Source organism: Arvicola amphibius, chromosome 10 (genome assembly GCF_903992535.2).
Source record: "Arvicola amphibius chromosome 10, mArvAmp1.2, whole genome shotgun sequence".
NCBI lineage: Eukaryota > Metazoa > Chordata > Mammalia > Rodentia > Cricetidae > Arvicola > Arvicola amphibius.
Window position 1 is genome coordinate 70,035,866 of NC_052056.1, and position 18,199 is coordinate 70,054,064.

At 45.7% G+C, this 18,199-nt stretch overlaps 1 protein-coding gene across 3 annotated transcripts in view; it reads left to right on the forward strand.

Moving 5' to 3' along the window:
• Positions 1 to 18,199, forward strand: part of Masp1 (MBL associated serine protease 1) — a 63,324-nt gene that overhangs the window by 14,403 nt on the left and 30,722 nt on the right. For all 3 annotated transcript variants that reach the window (XM_038344854.2, XM_038344855.1, XM_038344853.2), the window contains 4 exons: positions 8,160 to 8,337; positions 9,712 to 9,843; positions 12,358 to 12,554; positions 17,486 to 17,633. In XM_038344854.2, coding sequence (XP_038200782.1) covers positions 8,160 to 8,337; positions 9,712 to 9,843; positions 12,358 to 12,554; positions 17,486 to 17,633 — 655 coding nt within the window. The remainder of the gene's footprint in view (positions 1 to 8,159; positions 8,338 to 9,711; positions 9,844 to 12,357; positions 12,555 to 17,485; positions 17,634 to 18,199) is intronic.

Consider the following 18,199-nt stretch of genomic DNA (forward strand, 5'->3'; position numbering starts at 1 on the left):
GAAATTTAAAACCACAGACTAGAGTAGCAAGACTGGACTATCAGCACTGGCCTGGCCCCTGAAGGTAAAGGTGGTCCCCTCCTTTTACCAAATACCCCCATGATACTTTTGTATATGTTGGGTTTTCCTTTTTAAAATCTAGACTCTGCATGTTAAGGAAAATATTGAATATTTGCCATTCAAGTTTGGCTTATTAGAGCGAGGTATTTTTAAGCTCAAGTTTCTTTTTAAATCTGAAAACAAAGAACAACCTATAGTTGGCATCGATTCCTTCTACTTTGTGCTCCCAAAGTATGTGCTCAGTGTGTGTATGATCCTACCATGTTAGTTTCCCTTGTTAAGGCTTTTCTAAGACTATTTCCTGGTCAGTCTACATTCTCCATTAACGTGACAGCTTATGGCTCCTAATGTTTACTAAGTTAATGGGAATTTGCACGTGCACACACAAGGATTCACACACACACACACACACACACACACACACAGCATGTTTACTATGTTTGACTCTTTCTCCCAAGGTTAAATTCACACACACACACACACACACAGACACACACACACACACGTTTACTACATTTGACTCTTTCTCCCAAGGTTATATTCCCATGGGAATTTATAGACACACACACACACACTCACACATACATATTGCACGCACATATTTCCCACGTTTGACTTTTCCTCCCAAGGTTAGAGTCCCATGAGAATTTGTAGACACACACACACACACACAATCACACACACACACACACACATACATATTACACACACATACCATGTTTTCCATATTTGACTCTTTCTCCCAAGGTTAGATTCCCATGGTAAGACCAGGGATAACTTTGCAAGTGTAATCCCAAATGGCCTGAAAAGTCTTGAAAGGTACCAAGTTTCTCACTTCCTCGAATGCTAGTGTAGAGGTGGTAATTGCTCTTCTGGTTAAGGGTGTAGTAGAAAAAGCTCAGGACAAAGAACTGGAGACTTTCAAGACTCCAAAAACCCATCAGATTGTCATACTACAAAAGTCCACTCACAAATATCAGACTTCCTCACTCTCCCCAAACACTTCTTTCACAAGCCTGTCCCCGCAAGTTCTCTTTCACTGTGTAATGAATCACTCCAGCCCGTTATAGCTAAACAGCATTGTGCTGCTTGTTCACAACGCTGTAGTTGGGAGTCCGACCTGGACTTAGTGGAATGGTCCTTTGGTGGGTTAGCTTAAAGTCAGCTGAGTGCTGACAATCGTCAGAGATTCACTGAAGCTCACAGGTGCCAAATGACCTCACATGCCCATCTGGTGGTTAAAGGTGAGTGTCAGCTAAATGGTCTAGAAATCCCATGTAGACAACACTCTCTGTCCCACATCACTCTGTACTCCAATAGGCTTCCTCAGACTTCTTCTCCTGGTGACTTCAGAGCAGTAATATATGTGTAAAACAGTGTTAAAGAGAGTTAATTAACAAACAAAACTGTGTAATAACATTAAAAGAGCAGCGTGCGAGCTGTACTTAAGAACATCACTCCCGTCTAAGGATGGCAGCAGCGGGATTTTCTCTTGCTAAGACTTTCCTAGGACTATTTCCAGGTCATTGCAACTTCTCCATTAATGTGACAGCTAATGGGTCCCTAGTGTTCACTGTTAGTACGAATTAACTATTGTTTCTGGTTCTGTTAGTAGAGGGTGTGTTCCCTGTTCAAATATAGCCCAGGAAGACAGGAATTCACAGAGTAGAAAATACAGTTCGTAGGAAACATCGGAGTTAACAGGTGTCACTGCTAAACTGATCTAACAAGCTCCTTGGTGAAGACATGCCTGGGTGCTCAAACATCACCCTGGGAGTAGGGGATGCTGGGGAAACTTATCAGACACCTAGGGGGATGGGGCGGAGTCCTTTCAAAACTGCCTGAGCGGGGCTCCTTGCTAATAATGGATTTTACACCCATGAGCCTAACAGAAAACTCAGAATCTTTACTAAAGCTGAGACAAGCAAAGAATCTTTGTCAATTACTAGGACTGTGTGGCCTAAGCTCAGAAAAGCCATGCCACCCGGGACACATACCATGCCTTTGTCCCCACAAGTTATCAGCTTAGTTCAGGAGCAGCGCAGTCACAAGCAGAGGGGCTATGGTCAGGTATAAAAGAGACAGGTGCAGGTACTTTCGGAAACACTATACCACACTCCCTGAATGCAATCACTCATGCCCTTTCTACACACTGAACACAATTGCTCCCTGGTACCTAATTCATTATGAGCTTGGGCTTGAAGTACAGGACCCTCACAGACCAAACCAGGTACAGATGAAACCCTCACAGCAGGCTCTTGTGTGCAGTTTCTTTTTGCCATACATCTCTGAACCTGCAGGGACAATTATTTGACACCCCCGCCCCCCCTCATACCCAGGGTCTGATTCTCTTTGTGGTGTAAGACTAGGAGGATCATAGGAGAGCCCTCATTGAAAAGCAGGGGAAGGATGGAAATAACACAGCAATTACCTCTCCATAGTCATTATGAGATTCTTGGGTTGCCTTCTCAAGAACTTAGGCATGTTCTTTGGCTAGAGCCCAGTCCATTGCTCTCTGTGGCTCTGGACTACTGCCTTAATTGTGCATCCGACTTCATAACTTCACCTTCAGAGATGTCCTTTCCCTCCCCTACGACCAAGGTCCTGTTTGCAGTCAAGTACTCTCTACCCACTCTCTGTACACAAAGCCTTGAACCCAAGGCCTCGTCTCATTTGGAATTGTCTTGTCATTTCCAGTTAGGGTGGCATGTTCCCTTGAAGTTCCTTTCGGGTCTTCTAAATATGAGAATATAGTTCTTTATACAAAACAAGAGATAATAACAATAACAGCCAGAGTTCCTTTCCGGGTTGGATTTTGTGCTTAGGAGAGCACTTCAGAGCCCCCTAAGATTTGTAGCTCACCTCTGGTTTGAATGATAAGGAGTTCCAGGCACTGCCTTGAGGCCTCAGAGCTTAACGCACAGGTCTCAACACCGTGCCTTTGACTCCATCCTTACCTTACAGCTCCTTTCTAGAAAAAAATTCCTGGCCTCATCCTGACCTCCGTAACTTCTCCCACTTCTGATCGCTCAGTGAATATTGCTTCTTCTTGATGGCTGTGTGGTGTACAGGTAGCAGCCTGTCCCCACACGCAGTGTTCTGCATGGATGTCTCCTGAGCTGGAACCACCAGCCCGCTGTGATGATGCTAAAGGATACTACTGTCAGTCACCATTCAGTCAGGAGAATTGAAACAGAGACTGAGCATTGGGAGATGATGAATGTTAGTGCTCCCACCACTGTAGGAAAGGCTAGGGGAGTGAACGTTGGAAATAGAAAGTTAGAGGACCACAGAGGAAGCTTACCAGGCAATTCTCCTGAAGCCTTGACACCTGTGGAAAAGTTGGCACCTGCAAAGGAATCTAATAAAAAAGGCCTTGGAAAACTCTTGGCTCAAAGAAGGCAGCACCTTTATGGGTCCATATTCCAGTATGTGATGGTAGGCATGAACCACAGCTGACCCTCAGAGCCTGGTGTGGGAGGGAGGGCTGAGTGTAGAGAGGAATAAGAAAAGAAGTTAGAACATACCAGGTTTTCTCCCATCTGTCCAAAACCACCTTGACAGACTAATGGTTCCTGCCTTCCAGATTTGCACCAGCTCCTCTTTGGGCCAACCCTAGAATTATACATGAAGAAAACCCTAGGGGCCCAGATCAGCTAAACTATTAGTAAGGTGTTTCAGTACTGGTGCTGATGTCTGCCTACAATAAGTTTGAAAAGTTATTCATGGGCCCAGAGTAGGTTTCAGAAGGGCCCTAGTAGAGCGTGGAAGTGTTGATGAGCCAAGTGCAAGCATCTGGACTATGGGAAAGGCTTTCTCTGTCTACTGTTCTTAAAGCAGCTCCGTCTTGGGTAGTGAGCCATCCAGAGGGAGTCTGGAGAACTCAAGAGGAGTCAGAAGCATGTAGGAGAACCCTCACATTATAATTCTGGGCCCGGGCCCATGGTTCCCAACATTCATCTAATGCTAGATTGTGTATCACTTACTGGTTCACATGTTGCCCAACCCACTAAACTTGTCTACACATCACTTTCGTCTTTTGTGGAGTAAGAACCGTGTCTCCAGAGTTGCTTTCTCCAAGTGTTCTGAATGAAGCTAGTGATACATCCACACACACGTGAGCCCTATCTGTCTTAGAATAGCGATTCACCTGGCTTCCTGGTACCCACCTCAGCTTCGTCTGCAAGGTTTATGTCTAGAAAAGAATTATGGAGAACAAAAACTAGCTTCTCTCCCGAGATGTGCTGTCCAGTTCCCCGTACAACAGAGCCTCTTCTGGTCCAGTAGGTGGCTGGGGAGTGGAGGTGCACACCTGATGGAGACTCTAAACACCCTAAGTCTTCACTCTGCCCTCCATCACCTCTCCTGATTGCCCGAATCCTACTCACCTGCCGTTCATTGGCTCTAAGGATAATCTCCTTCTTGGGTGTTTTCTCTCTCTTCCTTTTTCTTTTTTTCCGTGTTACTAGGGTATCAATCTCAGGGCCTTTCACAAGCTGGGCAAGTGCTCTACAGCTATGAACTATGTCTCTAGCTCCTACATATTTTCTGGACCGTCTCAGCTGGAGACGTTTGTTTTCCCTCCTTAAAGCCCAAGGCTGCCTATCTTTCATGGCAGTTACCTTAGCACACACATTTGAGCATTTCTATTATTCTCCTACTAAATTTCACTTCCCCCCGAGGCAGGGGGCATGCTTGTTAGTTCATGTCACAGGATAGTAATTTTGGACATCCTTCATATTGGAGTCCAGACAGAATTCAGTCCATTAGTGTCTACTCAATGGAGTAAAAAGAAAGCAAACTGACTGCATGGAACCACACGCCGGTGCCCGACATAACAATAGCTTACAGCAATGTGGTTGCCACCATGGGAGATGGGGAATGCAGAGTCTGTGACCCTCAGTCCTGTGAGCCTCTAGTTATGAATTCCGTGCTTGCGCTCGACCACACTGATATGTTAACTCCAGATACAAGGGCAGTCAGAACAGAAGCCACAGCTCGATCTTGCTACACGCAGAGGAAAACAGTCTTTGCGGTACTTTCTAATCCAGCCGCGGGATAGAAATGTTTACCAGGGTCACTGAGCCTTCTATTTAGGTTATGGCCAGAGCTGTCACTGAGCCACATTCTCTCTGGGAGAAAAATCCATGAAGCTCAGATAAGGTTTCAAGAGGCTCTTGAGCCAGGGAAATCGTTTGACCAAGTGTCTGTCCTTTGTCACATTCTGTGTTTCACTCGCTGGGTTGGCGGCTTCTCCCCGTGTCACAGAACTGGTCCAAAAGCACAGCTGATATCAGAGGAGCTGCTGTTATCTTTCTGCTCTTCCGGAAGGCACTTCCCGTTCAGGCCTTCAGCTTCCTCTGGAAGAGGGGAGATTAAATCTCTTGCAGGTCCCTCTCAACAGCAGTGTGCTCCGCTTCTATTCTGGACCACGGGTTGAATTCTTAGGGCCTCAGACTGTCTCTTGTCTGCTTCTAAAAGAGTCTATGACTCAGTTTTCTTGGCTCTCAGCTAGAGAGTACATCCCTGTTCTCTAGACTGGTGTGGCTCCGTAGGTGATGACCGCTTAATCAGCATGAAAAGATCCTCAATCCCAGAAGTTGCGAGATTGAGGACGATCATTAGAGGCGCTCAGTGGACCCTTCCCAGTGTTCTGTAGCTGATTTTCCATGAACAAGCCTGTGCTTCCCACGCTGCAAAAACTGAGAGAGAGTGAGGCTGCCAGACTGCAGGGCGGTTTCCATGCCCGGGCCCTTATTGCTTAAGGTCTGACAGTTCAATCAAACGTGTCCGCGTGGCTCATGAATGAGCTCAACTCCACCAGGTCACCTAATCTGTGTGATGAGATGTCTGCTCCCCACTTTGCAGTGCATGTCTTCAGTGTTTGGCAGTGATGATATTTTAGGACAACAGTCCTCTTACAGATCGGCAAGTTAAAACGCCTTCTCTACAGGCGAAGAAGCATGAGGAGGAGATAGGGGAGCCGGAGCAGGAATAGGAAGCCTGGGTGAGGCCCGTGGTCCTCACTTCTTACAGTACTCCAAACCACAGACACCAAGCCAGAGCACTGGCTTTTGCAGTTACCTGTTGAGTCTCTTCCCTAGTCCTTCTCCTCAATCTATTAAGTTGCCTTTCTGTTAAATTCCAACAAGAGCACCAAAGTAGGTTCTAATCTAATTTACAATATGTTAAAAATAAGCAGACAGAAACATAGCCGCTACACTGATGGAGAGATACAAAATAGAACACTTCATAATGAAGGCATAAAAAACTGCAAAGGCTGAGCAATGTGCCAGGCAGGCAGAGCAAACAGTGCTTGACTCAGTATCCCCGATGGTCCCACTTTAATGTAGTGTCATGACGTTTGACATTTGTGATGTTTGAGCTCACCAAGGAAAGCTTTGTGTGTTTAACTTCAGAAAATAGTGATTCAGATAAAACACTCCTTTGAAAGGAAGCACCCCGCTTAATAGAAAAGGCTTTTAAGTGTTACTGATAGAAAACCTTCAGTTAACTGGAACACCCCATTAGCTGCAATTAGCAAGGCAGCTGGGAGGCAGAGGCGTGGGGTTGGAGCTGGGTGAAGAAAGGCATAGTCTGCAGTCAGAGGCTGTGGGAGATCGCACTATCTGCAGAAAGAACAAATAGCAAAGCCATGAGCTCATCTCCTGTTTACACTTCAGTTCCCAACATTAGTGATTAATTGTCCCTGTGTTTTGTTGCCAGGGCAAATTGCTTTCCTTCTTATTTTAAATAAATAAACCATTAGTCTCAAAACAGAAGTGTCAAATGTCAAGATATTCTGCCATACTGTGCTAAGGAACAGAACAATGGGCTTATTAAAAGCCACTCGAGACAGACAGCCTGTGAGACCTTCCCTTTTGTGGCAGAAACCGCCCTCCGTAGGACTTTCTCCTGTAGCTTGGTTAAAACACGAATGCAGATGTTACAAATAACACAAGCTTAAAGGGATCAAGTGAACTTGAAGGCCACAGAACAGGAGAAAGGAAGTAGGTTAAATGTGCATAGTCAACGAACTACACCAACCAGCTGTTTCCCTGGACAACACAGAAAGTCAGCTTTAAGCAACCAATAGATTGTCTCTGCTTTGGTCTCGAAATATGCATAGGGTCCCTGGCTTTTCCGAAGTAAGGAATTCTTTAATCAAGTACGGAAATTTTGCATCTGATTCCAACACACGTATATGCATGCAATTTCTGGATGCCTCCAAAAGACAGTTGTCAGTTTTTTCAGGACTCCCTATTAAATATCGGTACTTCACGAATTCTCATCGCAAAGTTTTCAGTATCTTCCGTTCACAGCATTGACGTCATCAAAGGTCAACCACAACGAGCTGCAGTGTCCTTCCCAGCACAGCTGCCTGCTCCAGTTTTCACTGAGCCCCTGGCTCCTCACAACGTGTCTCGAAGCTTTAGTCCCTGTTAGCAAATATTTGTTTGATAAATAACTATGTGCCTGGTTCTATTCCATGTGCCTGTGAACTGGCTACTAGAACCCAAACACCCCTAGAGTCCTGTAGCTTATGTTTCACAGGGAACCCTTCCCCCCCAACTGCCTCTGTGAATTCTCTTGTCACACTGTCACAGCTCCGTGCATTTCTGTTCCTCTGAAGGCCGCCATCCCGTGAATAACACTGAGCCTTGTTCTTCTCTCATGGCCCCATCTCACCATGCTTCGTTCCGTGGCAGGCACACACTGGATGCTCTATGAATGACCTTTTGTGTGTCGCTTCCTTTCCCTGGAAGTGTGATTAAATTCCTGCTGAGTATAGAACCCGTCTGCAAGGTTATCTAGCTCTTTAAAAAAAAAATTCTCCTTGAATCGTTTCCAGTGAGCAACTCACCTAGCTGGCAATAGTGACAAATGCCACGCACCTGCTGAGGGAACAAACAGGACCAGAGGAGAGTGATCAGGCGGCCACATTCACATACCCAAGCCCCATGTCTGCCTCCTATCCCAGAGTCTCTAGTTTCCTCTCTGAGTTTCCCAGCAGCTCTGCCCTCTGTCTTCCTGGAGATCTGGACAGAGGCTGACATGGGAAGGATTCATCTTGTTCCTGTCCCCTTTGACCCCCAAAGGTAGAAACAGAAGATCAGGTGCTGGCAACCTTCTGTGGCAGGGAGACCACTGACACGGAGCAGACCCCCGGCCAGGAAGTGGTTCTTTCCCCTGGCTCCTTCATGTCCGTCACTTTCCGCTCGGATTTCTCCAATGAGGAGCGATTCACCGGCTTCGACGCCCACTACATGGCTGTAGGTAAGTCACCCCATCCTCGTGTCTGCCTTCTTCCCTGGAGATGGAAACTGCCTTGTGCTCGCTCCTTGACTGATGCTCTCTCCTTGACTGACGCCTGTGCACCCACCCCATGGATTCTGCCTGCAGCTGCTTGCTGTGTTTGTTCCATCCATGAAGCTAGCCACCACTCATCCAACAATTTACCTTTCTGAGACATTCCAGGGTAGTGACAGGCATCACTATACTGCTTCCCAGTTCAATGCCTGCTAGCAATGCACGTATGATGAAATGTACACATCTTAAGCATGCATTTAACACACATTAAACTTCACTATCTGCCAGAAAGTTCCTCGTGTTCTTGTCCAATTAATCTCCTTGCCCCCAGTTCCCTCACAGTAAACAATGGTTGACTTTCTTCTTCTATAGATTAGTTTGGCCTCCAAAATGTCACATAAGTAAACACCCAGAAAATATAGCGGGAACATGATTGTCCTTTTGCTCAGCATAATGTTTCTAAGATTCATTTATTTTGGGTTAGCTCCCTGATGGAACTATGTTCCAATGCATGAATACACTGTAATGTTTTGGGTCTTTTTTTAGGGGGGTGACCACTTTCCCATTGAGAGACACATGGGCTTCACTTTGTTTTTTCACTCCTTAATAAAGGATCCTTCAACCTTTTTTATGAACATATGTTTTCCTATTAGTTAATATCTAGATGCAGAATTGCTGGTTTGAGCACAGCTGCGTTTAGTCTTCCAAGAAATTGTCAGATTTTCTCCAAATAATTGTGTCATTTGTAAAACAGTGTGTGACATATCTGATGGCTCCATGTACTCCACGTTAAATGTTGTCAATCTTTTTCCCTGAGTTTTATTTACCCTTGTGAATATGTGTGGTTTAAACTGTAACCCTTGATGTCTAATAATGGCGGACATATTTTTGTATACGTACTGGCCATTTGCATGCTTCTATAGAAGAAATAGATGTTCAGACCTCTAGGACAGGACTTGATCTATGTGGGGACAGAGAATATGGGGATGCGGTGGTGAGTTTTCCGTCTCAGTTTCATCATCCAGAGGGTGAGGGTGCTAAGACTGGCATGGAGTGTGATAATTATTGTATCCAACATGTGGTGATCACCTCTAGCAAGGCTGAGATTGCCTAGGTTCAGACCTAGCTCTCCGTGATCTTAGAAGTTGCCTAACTTCTCTGGATTCTGCTTACCTCATTCAACAAAGGGAGATAGATAATGGCCACCTCTGGGCTTTACACAGGATCAAATGAAAGACAAGCATGACCCTCCCCAAACAACGAATGCCCTTAAGTGCTTTGTAAGTGCAGCTTAATCATCACGTGTGCAGTGACTGATGAGAGGCTCTGCCTGCCCCACAGATGTGGATGAATGCAATGAGAGAGAAGATGAAGAACTTTCCTGTGACCACTACTGTCACAACTATATCGGTGGCTACTACTGCTCCTGCCGTTTCGGCTACATCCTCCACACAGACAATAGGACCTGCCGAGGTAGGGCCAAGGGTGATTCTGTGCTTTGCCATGATGTGTCACATGTTCCAGGAAGATCAGCTGAGACACAGATCCATAGTGCATACAATGAAAATATAATTCAGGGCTGGGGATATGGCTCAGTGGGTAAAGAGCTTGCTGCGCACGCATGAAAACTTGCATTCAGAACCCCAGCACTCATGTGGAAGCTGGCCTTGATGATGCTGCGTGCGTGTAGTTCCGGTACTCACAAGTAGATCTGAAGAACTTGCTGGCCAGCTGGTCTAACAGAGATGAAACAGTGAGCTCCAGGTTCAGTGAGAGAGACCTGCTCCCAAACTTAGGTGGAGCACCCCAGGAAGATCCCTGACATCGAACTCTGGTCTCTGTATCATATTCACACCCGTATTTACACACACACATATACACCCAAAGACAGACAGAGAGAGACAGATAGACAGACAGACAGAGAAACACACACACAGAGAGAAAGAGAGAGAAAGAGAGAGAGAGAGAAAGAGAGAGAGAAAGAGAGAGAGAGAGAGAGAGAGAGAGAGAGAGAGAGAGAGAGACTGAGAAGAGAGAAAACACTAAAAAAAAAATGAAGCCAGAGATACACACACATACCACATGGATATATGCTGAGATGCTCACCCCACTAGGAGTCTGGGGTCTATTGTCAGAGGAGCATACAAGAAACTCTAAAGTCAGGCTGACCTTTCTGGGCACGAAGTCTGCTCTACGGGTTTCTGTCTCCTCTCCTAGTGCAAGTAACCAACCTGACCAAGCCATGGGAAACCTGGGTTTTTCAGTCCTTTGTCTATGAGCCATAAATTCAACCAAAGGTTCCATTTTCTCTTTGCTTCAGTAGCCCCTCTGTTACTCTCTGACAGGGCTTCAAGCCTCAGACCGAAGGACAAAAGAGGAAAGAGGGTAAAGACAGCACGAAAGTGACTCATTCTTACATTGCTGAATCATCACCTACACAATGGCTTTTGTTTTGCTGCTTCAGGTTGGGGCAGAGATGGTGAGCCAGGAGTAATCCCCAGGCTAGCTGGGCAACAGCTGCAGACAGACACTCTGGTGTTTAGATAAAGTCAATGCGACACTTGCCATGGTCGCATAAAGGAAGCATGGTCACAGCATCCCCAGACCTGAGCTGGCCTGGAGACGTGACAACTGTGTCCCTTGACAGAAGTGAAGGAATGTGGAGAGGTTCACCCACAAAGGGAGAACAGATCCTAGAATCGTTCAGAGGTGCAGTAGAACTTAGGACAGTTTGGGAATTGCCTGCAGGTTAGTATGGCCCAGGGTAGGATCCCACCTGGAGAGGGATCAGGGAAGGAAGCCAAACCTGGAGACAACAGTACTTTATTTCTTCCTTCAAAACTTGCTGAATAAAGCCGTGTGCCTCCTATATAAACCCATTAACATGAGGCAATATTTTTCAAAAGCAATTTTCTCAAAGAGAATTATGAAAGCTCAGGGTCAAGATTTCTCACTTCTTTTCACCCTGACCCCGGGAACCTTTTAGAGAAAATACTACCAATATGCTGTGCACCTGTTCACAAACCACATGCCTACCTGTGCACTGTGGATAAGAAGAGAAAGATTTCCCCTCCCCCAAACCATCCCTAGTCCTCCCAGGGCTGAGACTGACCCGTGAGTGAGGGAGAAAATGAAAACAGATGTGGATTGCGGAGGCCTCTTTGTGCAGCTCTTGTTGGACTTTACGTTAGTCATGCTTGCCGTTCCGGGCTACTGTTTTCTCATTTGCAAATGAGCACAATGAACAAAGACTTACAAAGCACAGACAAGCCAAGCCTGGGAGGGGCCAACCCAAGGGACTAAGGTTCAGCAGGCCTATAATGGGCTAAGTCATGGCAAGGCTCCCAGGGAGCTGGATGTTGGATAGCAGAAAACAAACAAACAAACAAACAAACAAAAATCAGAATCCTGGGGTTCACCGAACTCAGTTTAGTGGAGGGTGGGAGAGAAGCAGTCAGTAAACCGACTGTGTGACATGATGCCATCCAGTGTGTGACGTCAGAGAGGATAAACTAGCAGTCAACAAAAGAAAGACAGGGCCTAGGCAGTGAGGGTGTGTTGTGGGAGGGGGAGGGACTTTTCTTAGGTGAGGACCAAGAATGGCTTTGAGCAGAGACCCAAGAGACAGACAGGCAAAGGAGGGGGCACAAGCCAAAGAGGTCTTGATGCAACACCTGCCCCTCCATCTCAAAGTCGTTCTTTCTCAGAGTGGCTGCATGTCCCTGCCAGAGGAACCCATGGCAAGAAGCATCATCCAGGGAAGCCCCATCTAGAGCGAGAATTAGAGAGTCTACAGCTGAGTCATTTTCCACAGGGGACAGTGGAGAGACCATTATCCTCCCCAGAGTTTCAGTTTCTCAGTAAAATGGGGATTCCTGCTCTGCCTACCTCCTGGGAACACCGTAAAGATTACACAGTGGCAGATGATCAAGGGTCGGCTGTGTCTGTGTCAATGGAGTGCCGTTTTCTCTGTTCTGTTCTCTACAGTGGAATGCAGTGGTAATCTCTTTACCCAGAGGACCGGCACCATCACTAGCCCCGATTACCCCAACCCTTACCCCAAGAGCTCTGAATGTTCTTATACCATTGATCTGGAGGAGGGCTTCATGGTCAGCCTACAGTTTGAGGACATGTTTGACATCGAGGACCATCCTGAGGTGCCCTGTCCATATGACTACATTAAGGTAACCCTGAAACTGCTGCTTGTCTTAAGGAGATGAAGCATCTTGGCTCAATTGGGTGAAAAAATGTTCTGGGCTTCTGGCTTTTCATCTTCCCTTTGGATAGGGAACTAAGTCCCTAGCTTCCCAGCATGCCATTGTTTAAAACATTATTTTGGTTGGGGTCTCCTCTGATTCCAAACTGGCACCCTGGTCACTAGGGTGATAGGAGGTAGAGAATTACAAAGGCAAACCTATACTTTAAGAAGCCTGATTCAGCATTATGGAGTGTACCCTGTACAGATGCATGGGGTTTTACACTCAGAAAGGACTCATGCTTGGTTTAATGCACTGTAGACACCTTGAGCTTCTTAATATATCTTGAACAAGGTGCTCGTAGTTTGTTTTTGTGTGTGTGTGTGTGTGTGTGTGTGCGCGCGCTAGATCCCATACATTATGGAGGTGGTTCTGTTTGAGGGAAGAGACAATTATAAAGGCAATAATGAGAAAAGAAAATTTCTAAAGCCAATAACTACTCCATTTGAGGTTATTCTATGTTGTAAGTCTAATGCAACTGAATTTTGAATTTTGGCTGGGATAGTGGGAGGAATAGTTCTCAGATATGAAGGGGTTAAAATCAGAAGTACCTTCAGTGCCAGGTAAAGCATCTGAGCAAAGCCAAATATTGGGCTCTGATTTCAGGAGAGATGCTGAGCCTGAGAAATAAAGGTGTCACCAAATATATACACAGATGCTAATCTAAGCCATGAGGATACTGAGCAACTCAACAAAACAAAAGCAATAGGAAGTGGAGCTCATGGCTTCTGAAAGCTGTGCAGAGGGAGCAGGGCTACCAATGAGCTCAGAAAGGGAAGTCTGAGAGAGAGATAGCAGCAGTGTGAAGCACAGAAGCCCAGGAACACCTGTGAGAAAGCTCGAGAACATCCAGCCTGGCTTGCCCCCTAGTGAGTCAGAAGCTAAGAGGGAGCTCGGCTGCTGGCGACACAGCAGGAATGTTTGTGACACAAGGCATGTTTGTGTTGCTGTGGAGTAAGTTGCTCCCAACATAACAGCTTGCAACAACTATTATCACTTGTTGGGTAGACCAGAAGTCCCTAAGGGCTCTATTGGCTCTCTGCTTAGAGTCTCATGAGATTGAAACCAAGGTGTCCGTTTGATGAGGTTCTTACCTTTGGGCTCTGGGGAACCACTTCCAAACTCGTCTAAGCTGGTGGAAGAATTTTATTCCCAGCTTTTGCGGGACTCAAGTTCCACTGGTGAAAGAGCTGTCCTCACTTTCCTCTGTATTGGTCCCTGAGGGGTCCCTCTTGTCCACTTTCTGAAACCCAAAGGCTTCTGTACAGTAAAGGAAACCACAGATCTAGTAAAGAGGCCGCAACAGTATGTGAACAAATGCAATGCTTGCTGCATGTCTGACCCAGGATTAATGTCTGGAATATACAAAGAACTAAAAAAGCTAAACACAAAGGAAAGCAACAGCCCAACTTTTAAAAACTGGACCTCAATAGGGAACTCTCAAAGGAAGAAATACAAATGACTGAAACAAAATTTTTAAGTGTTCAACACCCTTAGCTGTTTGAGAAACGCCAATTAAAATTACTTTGAGATTTTATCTTCCCACAGCCAGAAAGGCTAAGGTCCAGAAAACAAATGACAAAAAGTTCTGCGAAGCAGTGAGGAAAGAGGAGCCCTTGTTCACAGTGGTGGGAATGTAAATTGATGCAGTCATTATGGAGATCAGCATAGAGGCTCCCCAAAAGCCAGACACCGAATGACTATAGGACCCGGCTATATCACTCATTGGTATCTGTCCGAAGGGTTCTATGTCCTGCTGTAGAGATAACTGCTCATCCATGAAACCCATGGATGCTGCTCTATTCACAACAGCTGGGACATGGGAAAAAGCCTAGATGTCCATCACCTGATGAATGGATAATGAAAACGTGGTACATGTATACCATGGAATTCTATTTAGCTCTAAAGAAAGATGAAATTATTGAATGGTAATGGCTGGAACTGGGGAAAACTATTGAGTGAAGTAACCCAGTCCTAGAAAGTCAAGTATTACATGCTCTCTCTCATATGTGGATGCTAACTTGAATCTTTAGATATGTGCAATTCATTTAGAGTAACTATAGAGGCCATGAAAGTAGAAAGAGGCCATACCAGAGTGAGAAATAAGATCTTAAGGGAGGGTAGATAGCAGAGGACAGGCAAAATGGGGATTAAAGTAGATACTGGAAAGAAAGGTTAGGGTGAGGAAAAGATTTAGTGATTTAGTAGCTCAAGGCGAAGGAAAGATGGGATGTGTGTTAGCTAATCTTATGTCAACTTGACACAGGATAGAAGCGTCTGCAAGGAGAGAACTCCAACTGAGAAAATGCCTCCACTAAGACTGGGCACCAGCTAAGCCTGTAGAGCATTTTCTTACTTAGTGATCAATGGTGGTGGGCCCAGTCCATTGTGGGTGATGCCATCCCTGGGCTGGTGGTCCTAGGTCATATAAGAAAGCAGGCTGAGCACACCCTGGGAGCAAGGCAGCAAGCAGCACCCCTTCGTGGCCTCTGCGTCAGCTCCTGCTCCTAGGATCCTGCCCTGTTGGAGTTCCTGTCCTGACTCTCTCTAGAGGTGAACAGCGATGCAGCAGTGTGAGCCAAATACACCCTCTCCTCCCTGGCTTGCTGGTGTTTGTGGTGTTCAGTCACCGCATAATAACCCTAACTAAGACGGGAGGGACAACTAACACTAAAGATGCTTGGAAAAGCCATATGGAAACACACTAATTTAGAAACTTTATATTATCTATCTATCTATCTATCTATCTATCTATCTATCTATCTATCTATCTATCATCTATCTATCATCTATCTGTTATATGCACAAGAGTTGAAATGAAATTACCTAATAGAGGGGAATAACACCGCTCCCAGAAGCCATAGGTATCAAACAAAGAGCCCAATGGCAGGTATAGGATACCACCCTTCAGGTTGTTGGTCCAAAGAGATCCCATAGAACCCTGATGAACAAAGCAGGCTATTTTCATTTGCTCTTTGCTATCCATCCGAACTAAATGATAAGGCTCTGTTGCTGAAGACACCATAGACTTGAGTCACAGGGCATGGGTCATGGGTAAGTCTTCTTTGCTAGCTAGCTTTCATGGTGCCTATGGTATCACAGAGACTGCTAAGGGAAAATAGTTATCTCTGGTCATACCCAAGCATGAGTTGTGTGAGCTATGATCATAGCCTGGCAAGATATGTCCTTGGGTGCAATAGTGTGGCATTAATGTGAGTGGGGTGGTCAGCGGCTTTATGGTTGACTTTAAGACTCACACTACAGAACAGTATTCATGCCTGGCCCTGTAAATTTGGCAAAGAGCCTATCACTCTTGGGAGACCTATATAAGATCAAGCCAATCAAAAGCTCAGCACAGACAAAGGAGAGGCTCACAAAGCCCCACGCCTTGATGAAGAGCTTGGTCAGTTGAAGGCTACTAAGATAAAATGCATTTTCTTCAGGGAAGTGGTCCCTGGCAGGTTGCCTATGCTCCAGTTGGTGTCCCCACACCCATGTGCATAGGGACAGCATCGATTAGACTCAGTGGATTATGGAAAGAGGACATTCGTTATGTTGGAAGGGAGATGTGGTGGTGGGGTCTGGGTAAAGTTGGTGTGGATGTGAGGGACAAATATAATCAAAACACATTGTAAATATAGAAAATTCTCAAAGAATGAATAAGCCACTTTTTTCAAGTGCCTCTAATCACAAGGGAACACACATGGAGGTCATGCAGACCGTGTGGCTTAACAATCACCATGTCCCAGGAGCTCAGCCTGGGATCCACATGCAGACAGTGAATGTCTTCAAGCGTCATTTCCTCTGTCCTCAGCAAAATGATGGCATCACCCAGGAGTACAGAAATTACCGAAAGCTAACAATGGAGTCCTGGTTCTCAAATACAGGGGGAAAGGGTTATGTGCACTGGACTGAATCAGCCAATGGCATTTAAGGCCATTTCTCCTCTTCTGCAGCCTCCAATATAATCCATACCCCATCACCTCTGCCCTTCTCATCTGCTGCTTCCTCAACTGATGTTGTTGCTTCGTTCTTGCTCCTGCATCATCCCTTTTCCCACAGCATAGAGGGTTACAGCAAGGAGATAAAACCAAGGTTATGCATGGAATTAAGCTAAATTCCTCAGCAAAATAAAGACCCCTATCAGTCTGTCCATCCTCGCTTCCTACCACTCCCTCAGTTCCAGCTTCTCCTGCTCTTCACACCTGCCAAGATCTTTCCCACCTTTGACCTTGATTTTTTACATATACTGTGTTTTTTTTGTGCCTGGAAAATGACAGGAAAATTATGCTCTTTTTCTGTTTTCTTCTACTCATCCCATGTGTCAGACCGAACATCATTTCATCATCAGGATGGCCTTATTTTGTTATTATGCTTCTATTACACAAATGGTGACTTCTATAGATTATATATGCTCAAATACTGGAATTATAAAATATGGCAATGTTCCTATTACATATATATGTGTCTATATCTATATTTATCTATCTATCTATCTATCTATCTATCTATATATATATATATACACACACACACACAATGATTTTGTTTAATTATTTTTAGTCACTGTAGTAGACTACAGATTCTTTGCGAGTGGGACCCTCCCCTACACTGTGCACTGTACAAGACTGCCCACAAGATGTTCATTGGTAGTCACAGCAGCACTAGCTTGCTTTGTTAACTTCAAAGGCCAGCCACTAAAATTATGACAGAAATGGACACAAAACCATTTGGTAATCGCTATGTCTACAAACAAGAGTGTATACTATGGATTTGCATTAGGGTTTCCGGAAAATTCCAGCACTATTCTGCCTAAAGCACTCAGATATGATTTCTCTCCCTCTCTTCCCCTCTGATAGATTAAAGCTGGTCCAAAAGTATGGGGGCCCTTCTGTGGAGAGACATCCCCAGAGCCAATCAGCACCCAGAGTCACAGTGTCCAGATCCTATTCCGCAGTGACAATTCAGGAGAGAACAGAGGCTGGAGGCTCTCCTACAGAGCAGCAGGTAACCTTTCCCCTTTCCCAGGTCACCCTGAGCCACTGTGCTCCCTGCTCACAAAGAGGGCTCTTGAGGGAGGACGGATGTAGTCCAAGCTAGAGGCCCACTCCTCTGAGGACTTTGAGAAACTGGGAACCAAGGTACAGGCTACCTCCTGGCTAAGTTTCCCACCTACAAGTGGGCACCAGGGAGAATGGGCTTATACTCAAGACTGGTTACCCTTGAGCGCTCCGAAGAGAGACTGAAAACACCATTTCTTTTTCCCCTTACATGGAGATTCATCAAGCTGAGAGGACCTCCCAACCCTGGCCGTCTGTTTCCAAGTCTGGCACGGGAGTTTGTGGACCCAGAGCTCTGTAGAGATTGGGCTCTATGTGGGTCTCAGCCTGGCATGGCCTGTAGCCCCAATCCCTAGTGCTCCACAGCAGCTAGTCCTGATACAAGCCCAGAGGGAGTTCTGTGACTCACTAAGTCTGTAATAACTGAAGAAAAAGAGTGTGGACCCCAACAAGAAGTAACTAATCACCATCATAGAACCCGGAGGCCTGGCTCTGTCTGCCTTGCCATGCGGG